This window comes from Scyliorhinus canicula, chromosome 4 (assembly GCF_902713615.1).
Source record: "Scyliorhinus canicula chromosome 4, sScyCan1.1, whole genome shotgun sequence".
NCBI lineage: Eukaryota > Metazoa > Chordata > Chondrichthyes > Carcharhiniformes > Scyliorhinidae > Scyliorhinus > Scyliorhinus canicula.
Window position 1 is genome coordinate 232,826,062 of NC_052149.1, and position 13,315 is coordinate 232,839,376.

At 49.9% G+C, this 13,315-nt stretch overlaps 1 protein-coding gene across 1 annotated transcript in view; it reads right to left on the reverse strand.

Annotated features, from left to right (window-relative positions):
- Positions 1-13,315, reverse strand: part of gemin5 (gem (nuclear organelle) associated protein 5) — a gene marked incomplete at its 3' end in the record, with an annotated part of 57,294 nt that overhangs the window by 34,994 nt on the left and 8,985 nt on the right. The window contains exons 4-7 of the mRNA XM_038796252.1: positions 12,322-12,473; positions 5,644-5,757; positions 2,315-2,444; positions 1-153 (exon numbers count right to left, since the gene is read on the reverse strand). The exon at positions 1-153 is cut by the window's left edge and continues 13 nt beyond it. Coding sequence (XP_038652180.1) covers positions 1-153; positions 2,315-2,444; positions 5,644-5,757; positions 12,322-12,473 — 549 coding nt within the window. The remainder of the gene's footprint in view (positions 154-2,314; positions 2,445-5,643; positions 5,758-12,321; positions 12,474-13,315) is intronic.

The window sequence follows — 13,315 nt, forward strand, 5'->3', positions numbered from 1 at the left end:
GAGGTCGAGAACAGGAGCTCGCTGTTATCTTGGAGACAGACCGAGCTCAGGTTGAAGACGATCCTGCTGTGGTTCTGTCCTTCCGACGATGACCCCAGCAGTGTCCACTTCTGCTTCCCTGACTTGGTCAGATCCCAGAGCAGCAGCTCCCCACTGCAAAGAAAGGCAATCAAGATCGAGATTCACCAAAATCTAGAGCACAGAATCAGGCCATTCTGCCCAACTGGTAAATGCTGGCCTCCTCTCACCCTTCAATATATCCCTCTATTCCTTTCTCTCAGAAGAGGTGGTTGCACAGTTATTGCCACTGTTCTGGGGGCCCAGGTTTCACACCCATCACAGCGGACAGTGAAATTGGAATGCAATAAAAATCTGGAATTAAAATTCTAATGTGACAATGAAAATATTGTATTTTGTCACAATAACCCATCACTACCTTCCTTACTGCCTTGAAACCTGCCTTCCTTACTGGGTCTGCCGAGCTTCCACTTAAAAGCAATCAATACCATTCACTATTTTACAAAAAATACATTCAGAGTACCAAATTGTATTTTTTCCAATTAAGGGTCAATTTAGCGTGGCCAATCCACCTACCCTGCACATCTTTGGGTTGTGGGGGGTGGGTTGTGGGGGTGAGATCCACGGGGAGAATGTGCAAACTCCGCACGGACAGTGACCCGGGGCCAGACAATGAACATTTCTTCTGTATTTCTTAATATTGGCGACCTCTAATTCTGGTCTCCCACGCAAGTGAAAACATCTTCACATCCCACTGCCCAAACCCTTGCAGAAATGTAAAAGACCTCTTATCAGGTCGGTCTTCGCTTCCTCAGAGATGGGGAGCCGCAGGGGTGCTTCGCAATTCAGACCAAAATTTTACTTTGATATGGATTTCAATGTGTCTCACAATCTTATTGAACGGTAGAGCCTCCTCCGGATGTTCGTATGCCAGTGCTTCCACAGGCACCGCATTCCAGATCCGAACAACTCGCTGAAGAACAATATCTCGCCATGTTGCACCATTTAATTTCGCCGGAAAAAAACACAGGTTCAGGAGATCTGGAGAGTTTGAAATATCACTAATTGAAGGGGCAGCACAGTTCGTTAAGTTCCTCCATAATTCTATTTACCTTTGGGATTGTATTTTTCTCGACCATTCTAATGGAATGAGAGTGTCAATGACAAGGGCCAACGCTTGCTACCCATCGGAGTGGCTGGCTAGGCCATTTCGGAGGGCAGTATTGCTGCTGGTCTGTAGTCACGTGTAGGCCAGACCAGGCGAGGACGGCAGATTTCCTTCCCTAATGGACATTACTGAACCAGATGGGTTTTTACAACGATCGATGATAGTTTTGCAGTCACCATTGCTAAAACTAGCGTTATGTTCTTGATTTAATTTACTTTGCCATGGCGGGGTTCGAACATGTGACCATGTGGAATAGCCTGGGCCTCTGGATTAGTAATCCTGCGACATTACCACGTCACCGTCGCCACCACCCCCAAACCCTCCATCAACTCCTTAAACTCATTTCAAAAACCTCAATTTGGATTTTAACAGCACCTTTAACATAAAAGAACATTCAACGGCGTTTCACAGGAACATTCTAAAGCAAAGAGTGCCGGGGGGCCGTGTGAGGAGGTGTTAAGACAGGTGATCAAAAAGTTCAAAGGTAAGGAGTGTCGGAAGGAGGAATGTGAGGTGCAAAGCGAGGTGGAGCGGTCGAGGGAGGGGATTCCAGGGATTGAAACCAAGGCCATCAATGGTGCAGCGCTCGTTATTGGGAATGGACAAGAGGGTAGAATAAGGTAGCTCGGAGGATTGTGGGTCTGGCAGAGATTACAAGGGATCGGGAGAGCCGAGGCTACGGACGGATTTGAAATCAAGGATCTGAATTTTAAGTCAAGACACTGCTTGAGCGGGAGCCTAGGAAGGTCAGAGAGCAGGGTGGGGGGGGGGGAAATGAGGAAATGGGACAGTTCGATGAGATGACCCACCAAGCCCATGGGGAACACTGGTCAACCATAAACTGGCACGGCATATTGTTCCATGCTTGCTACATTAGGGAGGGGCTGTTTAGCTCACTGGGCTAATCGCTGGCTTTTAAAGCAGACTAAGGCAGGCCAGCAGCACGGTTCGATTCCCGTAACAGCCTCCCCGAACAGGCGCCGGAATGTGGCGACTGGGGGCTTTTCACAGTAACTTCATTTGAAGCCTACTCGTGACAATAAGCGATTTTCATTTCATTTTTCATTTTCATTAAAAACTGACACATTGTCGGCTTGCGTAACTGATCAGGAAACGGATCCTGTTTACCCAAAGCTGCTGGAGATCAGTTGAGTGACACGGGTTCGAGACCAAAGCACAGTCAGCCAAATCCGCTCCTTTATTCCCAGATCAGTCCCTCCTCGTCGCTTCAGCGAGGGCAGCTTCAGAGTCATCACACCTGGAAGGGAAGGAAAGCATTCAAGATTCTCCTTAGTCAGTTGCTGGGGAGTTTTACATGAGAGGCGCTATATAAATGCAAGCTTCTGTTGTTGCTCTGCACGAGGCTCATTGGACCCAGTGCAAAGCTTCTAACGACATCATTACCAAAAGAATCAAGTATACCAGTGACAATGCTGTACCATTGGGTTGTTGAGAAGCTTGCCTTAGATACACAATTTAATTTGCTTTCAAGTAGGGAATGAACCTGCATTTCTATTGTGTCTTTGATGACCTCAGGAGATCCCAACGCAAATGTCACCACTATCTTAATATGGAAATGTGACAGTCAATTTGTACACCGCAAGCTCCTGTGATCAACAATTTGATAATAACCAGAGGCTGCATTAGGATGCTGGTCTCAGATTTATCATTAACAATTGATCTATTGCTGTTTGAGAAAGATAATCCCGAGTTTCTAGTACCCTTTATGTGTTCAAATGTTTCTTCATTTCATTCCTGAAATGGTTGGGTTCTAATCTTTAGATGTTGACCTTTTCAGGAATGATGTGGGCGTCGCTGGCTGGACCAACATCTGTTGCCCATCCCCAATTGCCCTTGAACTGAGTGATTTACTCGGCCATTTCAGACGTCAATCAAGAGGTCACCCACATTGCTGCGGGTCTGGAGTCACATGTAGGCCAGACCAGGTAAGGACGGCAGATTTCCTTCCCTAAAGGGCAGGTTAGGTGGATTGGCCATGCGAAAATTGCCCCTTAGTGTCCAAACGTTAGGTGGGGTTACAGGGAGTGAACCTGGGTGGAGTGTTCTTCCGGAGGGTTGGTGCAGACTCGGGCCGAATGGCCTTCTTCTACACTGTAGGGATTCTATGAATAGAAAAAAAAACAATGAAAAAATACGGCACAGAACAGGCCCTTCGGCCCACGATGTTGTGCCGAACTTTTGTCCTAGATTAAGAACAAATTAATCTACACCCCATCAATCTACCGTAATCCATGTACCTATCCAATAGCCACTTGAAGGTCCCTAATGTTTTTGACTCAACTACTTCCACAGGCAGTGCATTCCATGCCCCCACTACTCTCTGGCTAAAGAACCTACCTCTGACATCCCCCCTACATCTTCCACCATTCACCTTAAAAAAAATCTCTGACTGTCTACTCTATCTATTCCCCTGATCATTTTATAAACCTCTATCAAGTCACCCCTCATCCTTCTCCGTTCTAATGAGAAAAGGCCTAGCACCCTCAACCTTTCCTCGCAAGACCTACTCTCCATTCCAGGCAACATCCTGGTAAATCTCCTTTGCACCGGTTTCATAGTCATCATTGGATTCCAAATCTTTACTGAATTTAAAAATTGGGCGGTGCAGTGGCACAAGTGGTTAGCACTGCTGCCTCTCAGAGCCAGGGACTCGGGTTCAAGTCCGGCCTTGGGTAACCGTGTGGAGTTTGCTCATTCTCCCTGTGTCTTTGTAGATTTCCTCCCACATTCCAATGATGTGCAGGTTAGTTGGATTGGCCGTGCTGAATTGCCCCTTAGGTGTCCAAAGATGTGTAGGTTAGGTTAAGGGATTATTGAGATCAAGCGGGGAGTGGGCTTGGGTGCAGTGCTCTTTCAGAGGGTCAGTGCAGACTCGATGGTCCGAATGGCCCCCTTCTGTGCTGTAAGGATTTTATGAAATCCCACCATCTGCCATGGTGGGATTCGAACGTGGGCTCCCAGAGAAATACCTGGTTTTCTGGATTACTAGTCCAGTGAAAAGAAACGACATGTACCACTGCCTCCCAATTTCACGGCATAGAACATAGAACAGTACAGCACAGAACAGGCCCTTCGGCCCTCAATGTTGTGCCAAGCCATGATCACCCTACTCAAACCCACGTATCCACCCTATACCCGTAACCCAACAACCCCCCCTTAACCTTACTTTTATTAGGACACTACGGACAATTTAGCATGGCCAATCCACCTAACCCGCACATCTTTGGACTGTGGGAGGAAACCGGAGCACCCGGAGGAAACCCACGCACACAGGGGGAGGACGTGCAGACTCCACACAGACAGTGACCCAGCCGGGAATCGAACCTGGGACCCTGGAGCTGTGAAGCATTTATGCTAACCACCATGCTACCCTGCTGCCCCTTTGCTGCACTTTAATGATCACTGCACCCAGACACCCTAATCACTTTGCAACTCCACGTTTTGATTTCACCATTCAGAAAGACTCCTATTCTAACCCTTTTAGGTCACTGGTAACCTCCCATTCGCCTGCACTAAAATCCATCCATTTAATCTATCGACACCTCGTTAGAACTTTATGCTTCATCTGCACTGTTTACACTGTCATGTGAGAGTACCTTTAAGAAATGGATGTTGATCAGCGATGTCAGAGTGTGGGTGGAGCTGGGCTGTCAGCTTTTTACTTTCGTTTTAGGCGGTTTGCTGCAGGGTGTGTTTTAGTTTTGTTTTCAGTGTTGGAGCTGAAGCCAGACAGAGCAGGTGTGCTGTGTGATCTCTCTGCCATGAAAAGACTATCTCTTGATCATTTGGTGAATTCAGAATTATAAATGTTCTCAGTAGTGAATGTAAACCTAATGTGCTTCTGTTAAAAAGGTGTTTCTTCTGTCTTCTGGATGTTGTTTGGGAAGTTAAGGATTACTTAGTATTGTATTCTTTGGGGGTTGTATTTGAATTAATGGTTGCTAAGACGTTCACTGTATGTTTTAAAAAGGTTAACTTGAGTTCATAGAATAAACATTGTTTTGCTTTAAAAATACTTTTCCATTTCTGCTGTACCACACCTGTAGAGTGGGCCGTGTGCTCCCCATACCACAATCTATTAAAAGTTGTGGGTCAGGTGAACTCCATGATACACTTTGGGGTTCTCTAAACCCTGGCCCATAACAACACCTACCTTTACCATTCACCTGAGGAAGGAGCCGTGCTCCGAAAGCTAGTGATTCGAAAAAAACCTGGTGTTGTCAGACTTCTTACTGTGGTCACCCCAGTCCAACGCCGGCCTCTCCACATCATACCTACCTTTATGCCATGAGCCATTCTCGATTTGTGACACCCAAGGAACTTATACACATGGTGAATGGTTCCTTTCAGGAACGCAGACTGAAATCTTTTGCTCAATTCCATACTTTTACATTAAAAGAAAGTAAAGAACAAATTACGGGGGAATTGAAAATCACCTTTTCCGTTTGTAGAGTTCCAGATGCGGATTGTCTGGTCCCTGCTCCCTGATGCCAGGAAATAATCCTTGGCAGTGTCCTCTTTTACAAGCTCGCCATTCAGCCCCTCTGTTTCTAGGTGACAGGCAAAATATTATCAATTCAAATTTACTCATGGTGAAACAAGGTGCAATGACAAGTAATAAAATAGTATTGAATCTGAAACTTAATACTCCAAGGACAGATACTGCACAGGGTTAGATACAGAGTAAAGCTCCCTCTACACTGTCCCCATCAAACAATCCCAGGACAGGTACAGCACAGGGTTAGATACAGAGTAAAGCTCCCTCTACACTGTCCCCATCAAACACTCCCAGGACAGATACAGCACGGGGTTAGATACAGAGTAAAGCTCCCTCTACACTGTCCCCATCAAACACTCCCAGGGCAGGTACAGCACGGGGTTAGATACAGAGTAAAGCTCCCTCTACACTGTCCCCATCAAACACTCCCAGGACTGCCCCCATCAAACACTCCCAGGACAGATACAGCACGGGGTTAGATACAGAGTAAAGCTCCCTCTACACTGTCCCCATCAAACAATCCCAGGACAGGTACAGCACAGGGTTAGATACAGAGTGAAGCTCCCTCTACACTGTCCCCATCAAACACTCCCAGGACAGGTACAGCACGGGGTTAGATACAGAGTAAAGCTCCCTCTACACTGTCCCCATCAAACAATCCCAGGACAGGTACAGCTCGGGGTTAGATACAGAGTAAAGCTCCCTCTACACTGTCCCCATCAAACAATCCCAGGACAGGTACAGCACAGGGTTAGATACAGAGTAAAGCTCCCTCTACACTGTCCCCATCAAACAATCCCAGGACAGGTACAGCACGGGGTTAGATACAGAGTAAAGCTCCCACTACACTGTCCCCATCAAACACTCCCAGGACAGGTACAGCACGGGGTTAGATACAGAGTAAAGCTCCCTCTACACTGTCCCCATCAAACACTCCCAGGACAGGTACAGCACGGGGTTAGATACAGGGTAAAGATCCTTCTACACTTTCCCCATCAAACACTCCCAGGACAGGTACAGCACGGTGTTAGATACAGAGTAAAGCTCCCTCTACACTGTCCCCATCAAACACTCCCAGGACAGGTACAGCACGGGGTTAGATACAGAGTAAAGCTCCTTGACAGTGTTCCAACAATAAGCCTGGACTCCAATCTCAGCAGAACACTGCTTGCTGAAGTACAAAAATACACAGTTTGAAAAGTGCCATAACAATTTCAAACACAGCACTGGGGCGCATTCTAGATAGAAAAATGGAAAGGCAGAAGTTACACTTTGGTTTGACCAGACCTGCACACTATGGACAGTTCTGGTCTCCATATTGCAAAGAGGGGGCTTTATTTACTGGAGGGTTCAGAAAAAGATTGAATATGCTGAAGTGTTTGTTCTCGGGAAAAGGGGAGGCCAAAGCTTAACCAGATGGAGGTCTATATTGCCATTGAAGGATTTGATAGGATAGGGAATATATTTCCACTTGCGAGGGAAACCAGGATTGGATGCCATCAAGATCAAAATGGTCATTAATAAATCCAATAGGAATTCAGGAAAAACGTCTTTACCCAGAGAATGACAAGAATGTGAGACTTGCTACTACAGGGGGAGGTCAAGATAAATGGTTTAGATGCATTTAAAGAGCAAGCGAGACAAACACAAAAGGAATAGAAAGATATAGTTATCACTTTAAATGGGATGCGATGAGGTAAATGTGGCGCATCAACACCGTTTATGGATTAGTCCAAAAGGCCCATTTCTGTGTCGCAGAAAAAATGCACAATGACCGAGTAAAGCAGTTCATTTCTGTTAAAACCCCTGTGGAGGTCCCAGGTTTAGGACCATACGGTTTCCTGTGACCACCCTGGAATAAGAAGTTCCCCTTTACAGGGAGAGCCTGAACTTGTATAAAATCCCCTACAAGGAGACCCTTAGGGAAGTGGAGGAGTTTGGATGTGTATTGTGATAGAACTGGTTTGTCAATTTCTACTCATTGTCCATTCTGCTTACTGCGGATTCAACACGGGCGACGAGGATGCAGTGGAGCTGCCATTGGCATCGTTTGCTGCGGAACCAGTCCACCTCGTCTAGGCTTTGGGAGGCCCCACTACTAAACGCCAAAATGCCACATGTTGGAAAGCTAGAACCTTTTAACGCAGGTACAGACAATTGGGGGCAATACTAGAACGGATTAAATATTTTTCGAATGAATGTGACTGCCGGCGTGAGACAAATTCTGTGGTATTGCTTGTGGCTTGTGAAGGGCCTAACTACGGTGTGATAAGGAGCCCGATTGGCCCGATTGACCCGGACCCCCCCCCCCCCCCCCTAGATACCCCATCGTTCACCGCCCTGGTGGTCTCGTCGGGGAGCATTGGGACCCGAAACCATGGTTCATCATGCGCCGCTTCCGGTTCCACGCGGCTGCTCAGGCCCAGGCCGCGTTGGTGAATGACTTCCTGACCCGACTCTGAAAACTGGCCAAGGCTGCAAATTCCGAGCGACATTGAATGAGACAGTCCTGGACCGCTTGGGGTGTGGATTTCACGATGTGGCCAGGTAACGGAAATGACTAGCCGAGACCCACCTGGACCTGCAATTCGCAGGGGGGAGAGATGGCCATCTCCAGACAAAGCACCGAAGGGGTCCAGGAACTCCGGGAAATGGTCAGTCTGGGACGCCGAAGCGAGGGCCAATCACACTCGACTAGAACGGAGGAAAAAAGGTCCACAGCGGGACATCTACCGGAGGAACATGGGATGCCGTAAAAGAGGCCGGGAATGCCGCCGGACATTCTCCCCCGACGGGGAGAAAACAGGAATACGACCACTGTCCAGTGGGGGCTGCGAGAGGCCGCAGAGACCAGGGACACAGGAGGCCCCACGAGGATCCACCCGCCCGCCAACCCTCAAGGCGTGACCCCCCCCCCCCCCCCCCGACAGGGCTTACTATGTGAAAGACGACAAAAGCACCTACCAGCAGTTACACTGCGTGGTTGCACCAAGAGTGGCGCCCATCCATATCTCTCTGCAAATTATTGGACACACAGTCTGCATGGAACTCGAAACTGGGTCGGCAGTCAGTCGCCGTACGTTCGACCGCATTCGGTCTGGCCTTCAATCGCTGACCTTGTCGGACACCAACGTGAGGCTGGCGACTTGGGAAACAATGGCAATAGCGGGCACTTCAAGTGGTCCGGTCAACAATCAGCATGTCTTCCTCTGGTGTTGGTCCAAGGGAGCGGTCCCAGATGGCTGGGGCATGACTGGTCATGCCACCTATGGTTAGATTGGCAGCGGATGTGCCACGTGCACCCACATGGCCCGGAAGGTGTTCTGACAACGTTTCCATCGGTATTCCAGGGTGGCTTGGGCACCACAAAGGAGCTGTGGCCCGAATAAACGTGGACCCGATGGCTCAACGGCCGCGCTCGGCCGGTCCCGGACCCCTTACACCCAAGATGCTGAATTGGACCAGATAGAGAATTTGGGCATCATACACCTGGTGCCGTTCTCTGACTGGGCAGTGCCAGTCATCCCAGTCCTGAAATCGGGTGGATCAATACGTTTGTATGGTGACTATAAGATGGTCAACTGTGTGTCTCGACTGGACCGTTATTTGTTCCCCAAGATCAAGGATCTTTACGTAAAGTTCAGTGGAGGTCGCACGGTTACAAAATCTGACATGAGTCACGTTTACCTCCAGTTAGTCCCCCTTGGGTGTCCAGACACTTTGTAACTGTGAACACGCAGAGGGGGCTCCATGAATACACCCACCGGCCCTTTGGGGTTTCCCCCCCGTGTGCGGGATATTCCAGTGCGTAATGGAGAATATCTCGCGAGGCCACGCATGTGCAAAACTTGGCTGAGATACTGAGGCGTTTTGAGAAGACTGCCCTTCACCAGTGGCGGGGAAGATGTGTCTTCAACGCTCCCGAAGTAACGAAGCTACCGCAGAGACGGCAATGGAACATAGAACATACAGTGCAGAAGGAGGCTATTCGGCCCTTCGAGTCTGCACCGACCCCACTTCGGCCCTCACTTCCACTCTGTCCCCGTAACCCAATAACCCCTCCTAACCTTTTTGGACACCGAGGGCAATTTCTCACGGCCAATCCACCCAACCTGCACGTCTTTGCACTGTGGGAGGAAACCGGAGCACCCTGGAGGAAACCCATGCAGACACGGGGAGGACGTGCAGACTCCACACAGACAGTGACGCAGCGGGGAATCGAACCTGGGACCCTGGAGCTGTGAAACCACAGTGCTAACCACTGTGCTACCGTGTGTTACACCTGGTGGAAGAAGAGGGGCAGGCAATTCAGCAGGCTCCTGTACCAGGTGGCCCAATGGAACTTTCATCATTCCTGGGTCTGGTGAATTACTATGGCACGTTCCTACCGAACCTGGTCACCACTTTAGCCCCCCTCCACCCTCTGTTAAAGAAGGGGCAACGCTGGGAGCCCCCGCGAGCAACAGGCGGCTTTCGCCAAGGTGAAACAACACCTCCCCTCATCCAGACTGTTAACCCAATTTGACCCAACTTGACCATGCCGGTTGACCTGTGGCGCTCTTCCATGTGGCGTTGGGGCCGTGCAGGCCCACACCATGGACAACGGATCTGAACATCCCACCGCTTTCGCCTCACGAATGTTGGCCGACACAGAGAAGCGATATGCGCAGATCGACGAGGAGGGCTTGGCCATTGTGTTCGGGGTAATCAGTACGTCCACTGATATCGCTTCATTGTTCCCAGACCACAAGCCCCTCCTTGAAGATCGAGCAGTTCCCCCGTTGTATCCACCGTATCCAGCGATGGCCGTTGCTGCTGGAATGCCCAATGTTTTGAAGCACCGTTCCGGGTCCAACAGTCCCCACGCCGACGCGTTAAGCCGTCTGCCCCCAACGACCAGGCCACCTGTACCAGAGGTTCCGGCGAGATAACTTTAGGACGTGCACCGTGTCTCCTGGGATGAACTCGCGCAGTGACTTGCGGCCACCTCGGCTTGCTCCGGAGCACGGCTCCTGGGAAGACGAGACCCAAACGACTGCGGAGGCAGCGACCCATCAACGTCTCAGCTGGCGCAACGCCTCGCTCGGCATCCCGCTGGACCAGACTGGTCCTCAGCTATCCCACATCCGCCACATGGTGCAATATGGGACTCAGCCCCACAGCTTTACCTGCAGGACCTGAAGGCTGACACCACAAAGATACAGGAGCTTAGCATAAAGGACGACGTGCTCCTTTCGGGGACCTACATGTTAGTCCCCCAACGTGGACATGGCCCTCTCCGGATAGATTTCCACAATGGACACCCAGGAGTGTCCAAGATGAAAATGTTTTGCTTGCTGCTACGTTTGGTGGCCCGGCATCGAGGCAGACATCAAGCGGGTGGCCTGGCGCTGCGTCCAGTGTTGGGCACACTGAAGGTTGCCTCCTGCAGCCCTGCTCCACCCCTGGGAATGGCGCAATGTTCCTCGTCAATGCCGACTCCAAGTCAACTCAAAGTGGATGAAGGTCCTCAAGATGCAGGTGACAACAGCCCTACACCAGAGAGAATATCTGCACATTATCAGCACACATGGCATACCCGAGGTGCTGGTATCAGACAGTGGCACAACGTTTACGAGTGCGATATTCGTATCCGTTAATGGGATCCGTCAACTCCGGTCCGCACTGTACCACCTTGCTTCAAATGGGCTGGCCGTGCAGACGGTGCAAACTTCAAACTCGGAATGAAGAAGCAGACATGGGATTCCTGGGAGACCCGGGTGGTCAGGTTCTTGTTCAGCTACGGACAACCCCGCATGCCACGCCGGGCATCACGCCAGCCAAGATGTTAATAGGTCGTGCCTCCGCAACCGTTTGAGCCTTTCCAGATATTGATGGCAAAGTCGGTCGTGCTCAGGACCGAACCGAGGTGGACACAGGCCGCCGCGGGCCACCACGCGAGTTCGCCCCAGGAAACGCGGTACACGTCCAAGATTACAGCAACGAAGCCACTTGGATCCCAGGTTTCGCATTGCCGAAAATGGGTGCGGTTTCCTACCAAATATGGATACAGGGCTGCGAATCCCATCGCCACGTGGACCCCCGAAGCCGAGTACTCCAGCCATACCGGCCATTGATGTGGGCGTCCCGGCTCCGCTGTTTTCGCCACTGCCCCGGCACACCCACCCCCCGGCTACACCGCCTGTCGAGGGTCCAGAGGTCAATATTGAGGGCGCAGTAGACAGCACGGTGGCACAGTGGTTAGCACTGCTGCCTCACGGCACCGAGGTCCCATGTTCGATCCCGGCTCTGGGTCCCTGTCCGTGTGGAGTTTGCACATTCTCTCCGTGTCTGCGTGGGTTTCGCCCCCACAACCCAAAGATGTGCAGGGCAGGTGGATTGGCCACGCTAAATTGCCCCTTAATTGGAAAAAAAAATGAATTGGGTACTCCAAATTGATTTTTTAAAAAAATGTTTTTGAGAATGCAGTGATGCTTGACGAGGAACTGCCCTCGCTCCAACTCAGAGACCGAGAGGCGCGCCATGCCAGCCCCTCGTGTCACCACACCAGCAACGCCGCAACCGCCCAGACGCTAGTCCGACAACACCGCTCCGCGGTGCGATATACACCTCCTACCTGAGGTAGTGTCGTAGTGGCCAAAAAGGCCTTTGTCACAGAGCTGGGGACACCAGGAGAGAAAGTGAATCTCGCCGTCGTGACCCCGCAACCTGTGAATCACCTCCCCCTTTCGGTTTATATCGATGATGACAATCATCCCGTCTCTGTACCTAGAGGGAAGAGAAGAAGAAAGAAAAGTAAAAATCATTGCAAATAGACCACTAAATAAAACCTTCACAGAGTAGACAGTATTACCGAATCTGAACTGCAAAAGTCAGCGAAGATCATGGAATCGCTGGACAAAATGAAGAATCTGCCTTATTTGCTCACTGCTAATCCTGATATCAGTGAATATACACTAGCGATTTAGCCCAGGAGGGGGCCATTCGGCCCATCATTTCTGGGCCAGCCCTTTGCAAGAGTTGTTCAGTTAGACCCAATCCCTCTTTTCTTTTCTCTCCTTAGCCCGAAAAATGGTAGAATAGTTACAGCACTGGAGGCCATTCAGCCCACAATGCGTGACTGTGCTAGATTCCCACAAGATCAATGAATCCAGTGTCACTCCCCTGTCTTCTCCCAATAGCTCGACACATCTGTTCTCTCTTCAGATAATGTTCCACAACTCTTTCATTTTAATCTTTTGTTTATTATTGTCACAAGTAGGTTTACATTTACATTGCAATGAAGTTACTGGGAAAAGCCCCTCGTCGCCACATGCGGGTACACGGCGGGAGAATTCAGAATGTCCAATTCACCTAATAGCACATCTTTCGGTACTTGTGGGAGGAAACCGGAGCACCTGGAGGAAACCCACGCAGACAGAGAAGGTGAACCTGCCTCCACCACACTCTCAAGGAGTCCATTCTTGATCAAACCACTGACTAGCTAAAAGGTTTCTCATGTCGCCTGTGTCAGACGGAACTCTCTCCACCATCTTTACCGCAATTTTATTTTGATCAATTTATTTTTATTTATTCCATTGATCTGTTTCCCCCTCACCATTGTTCTCCTC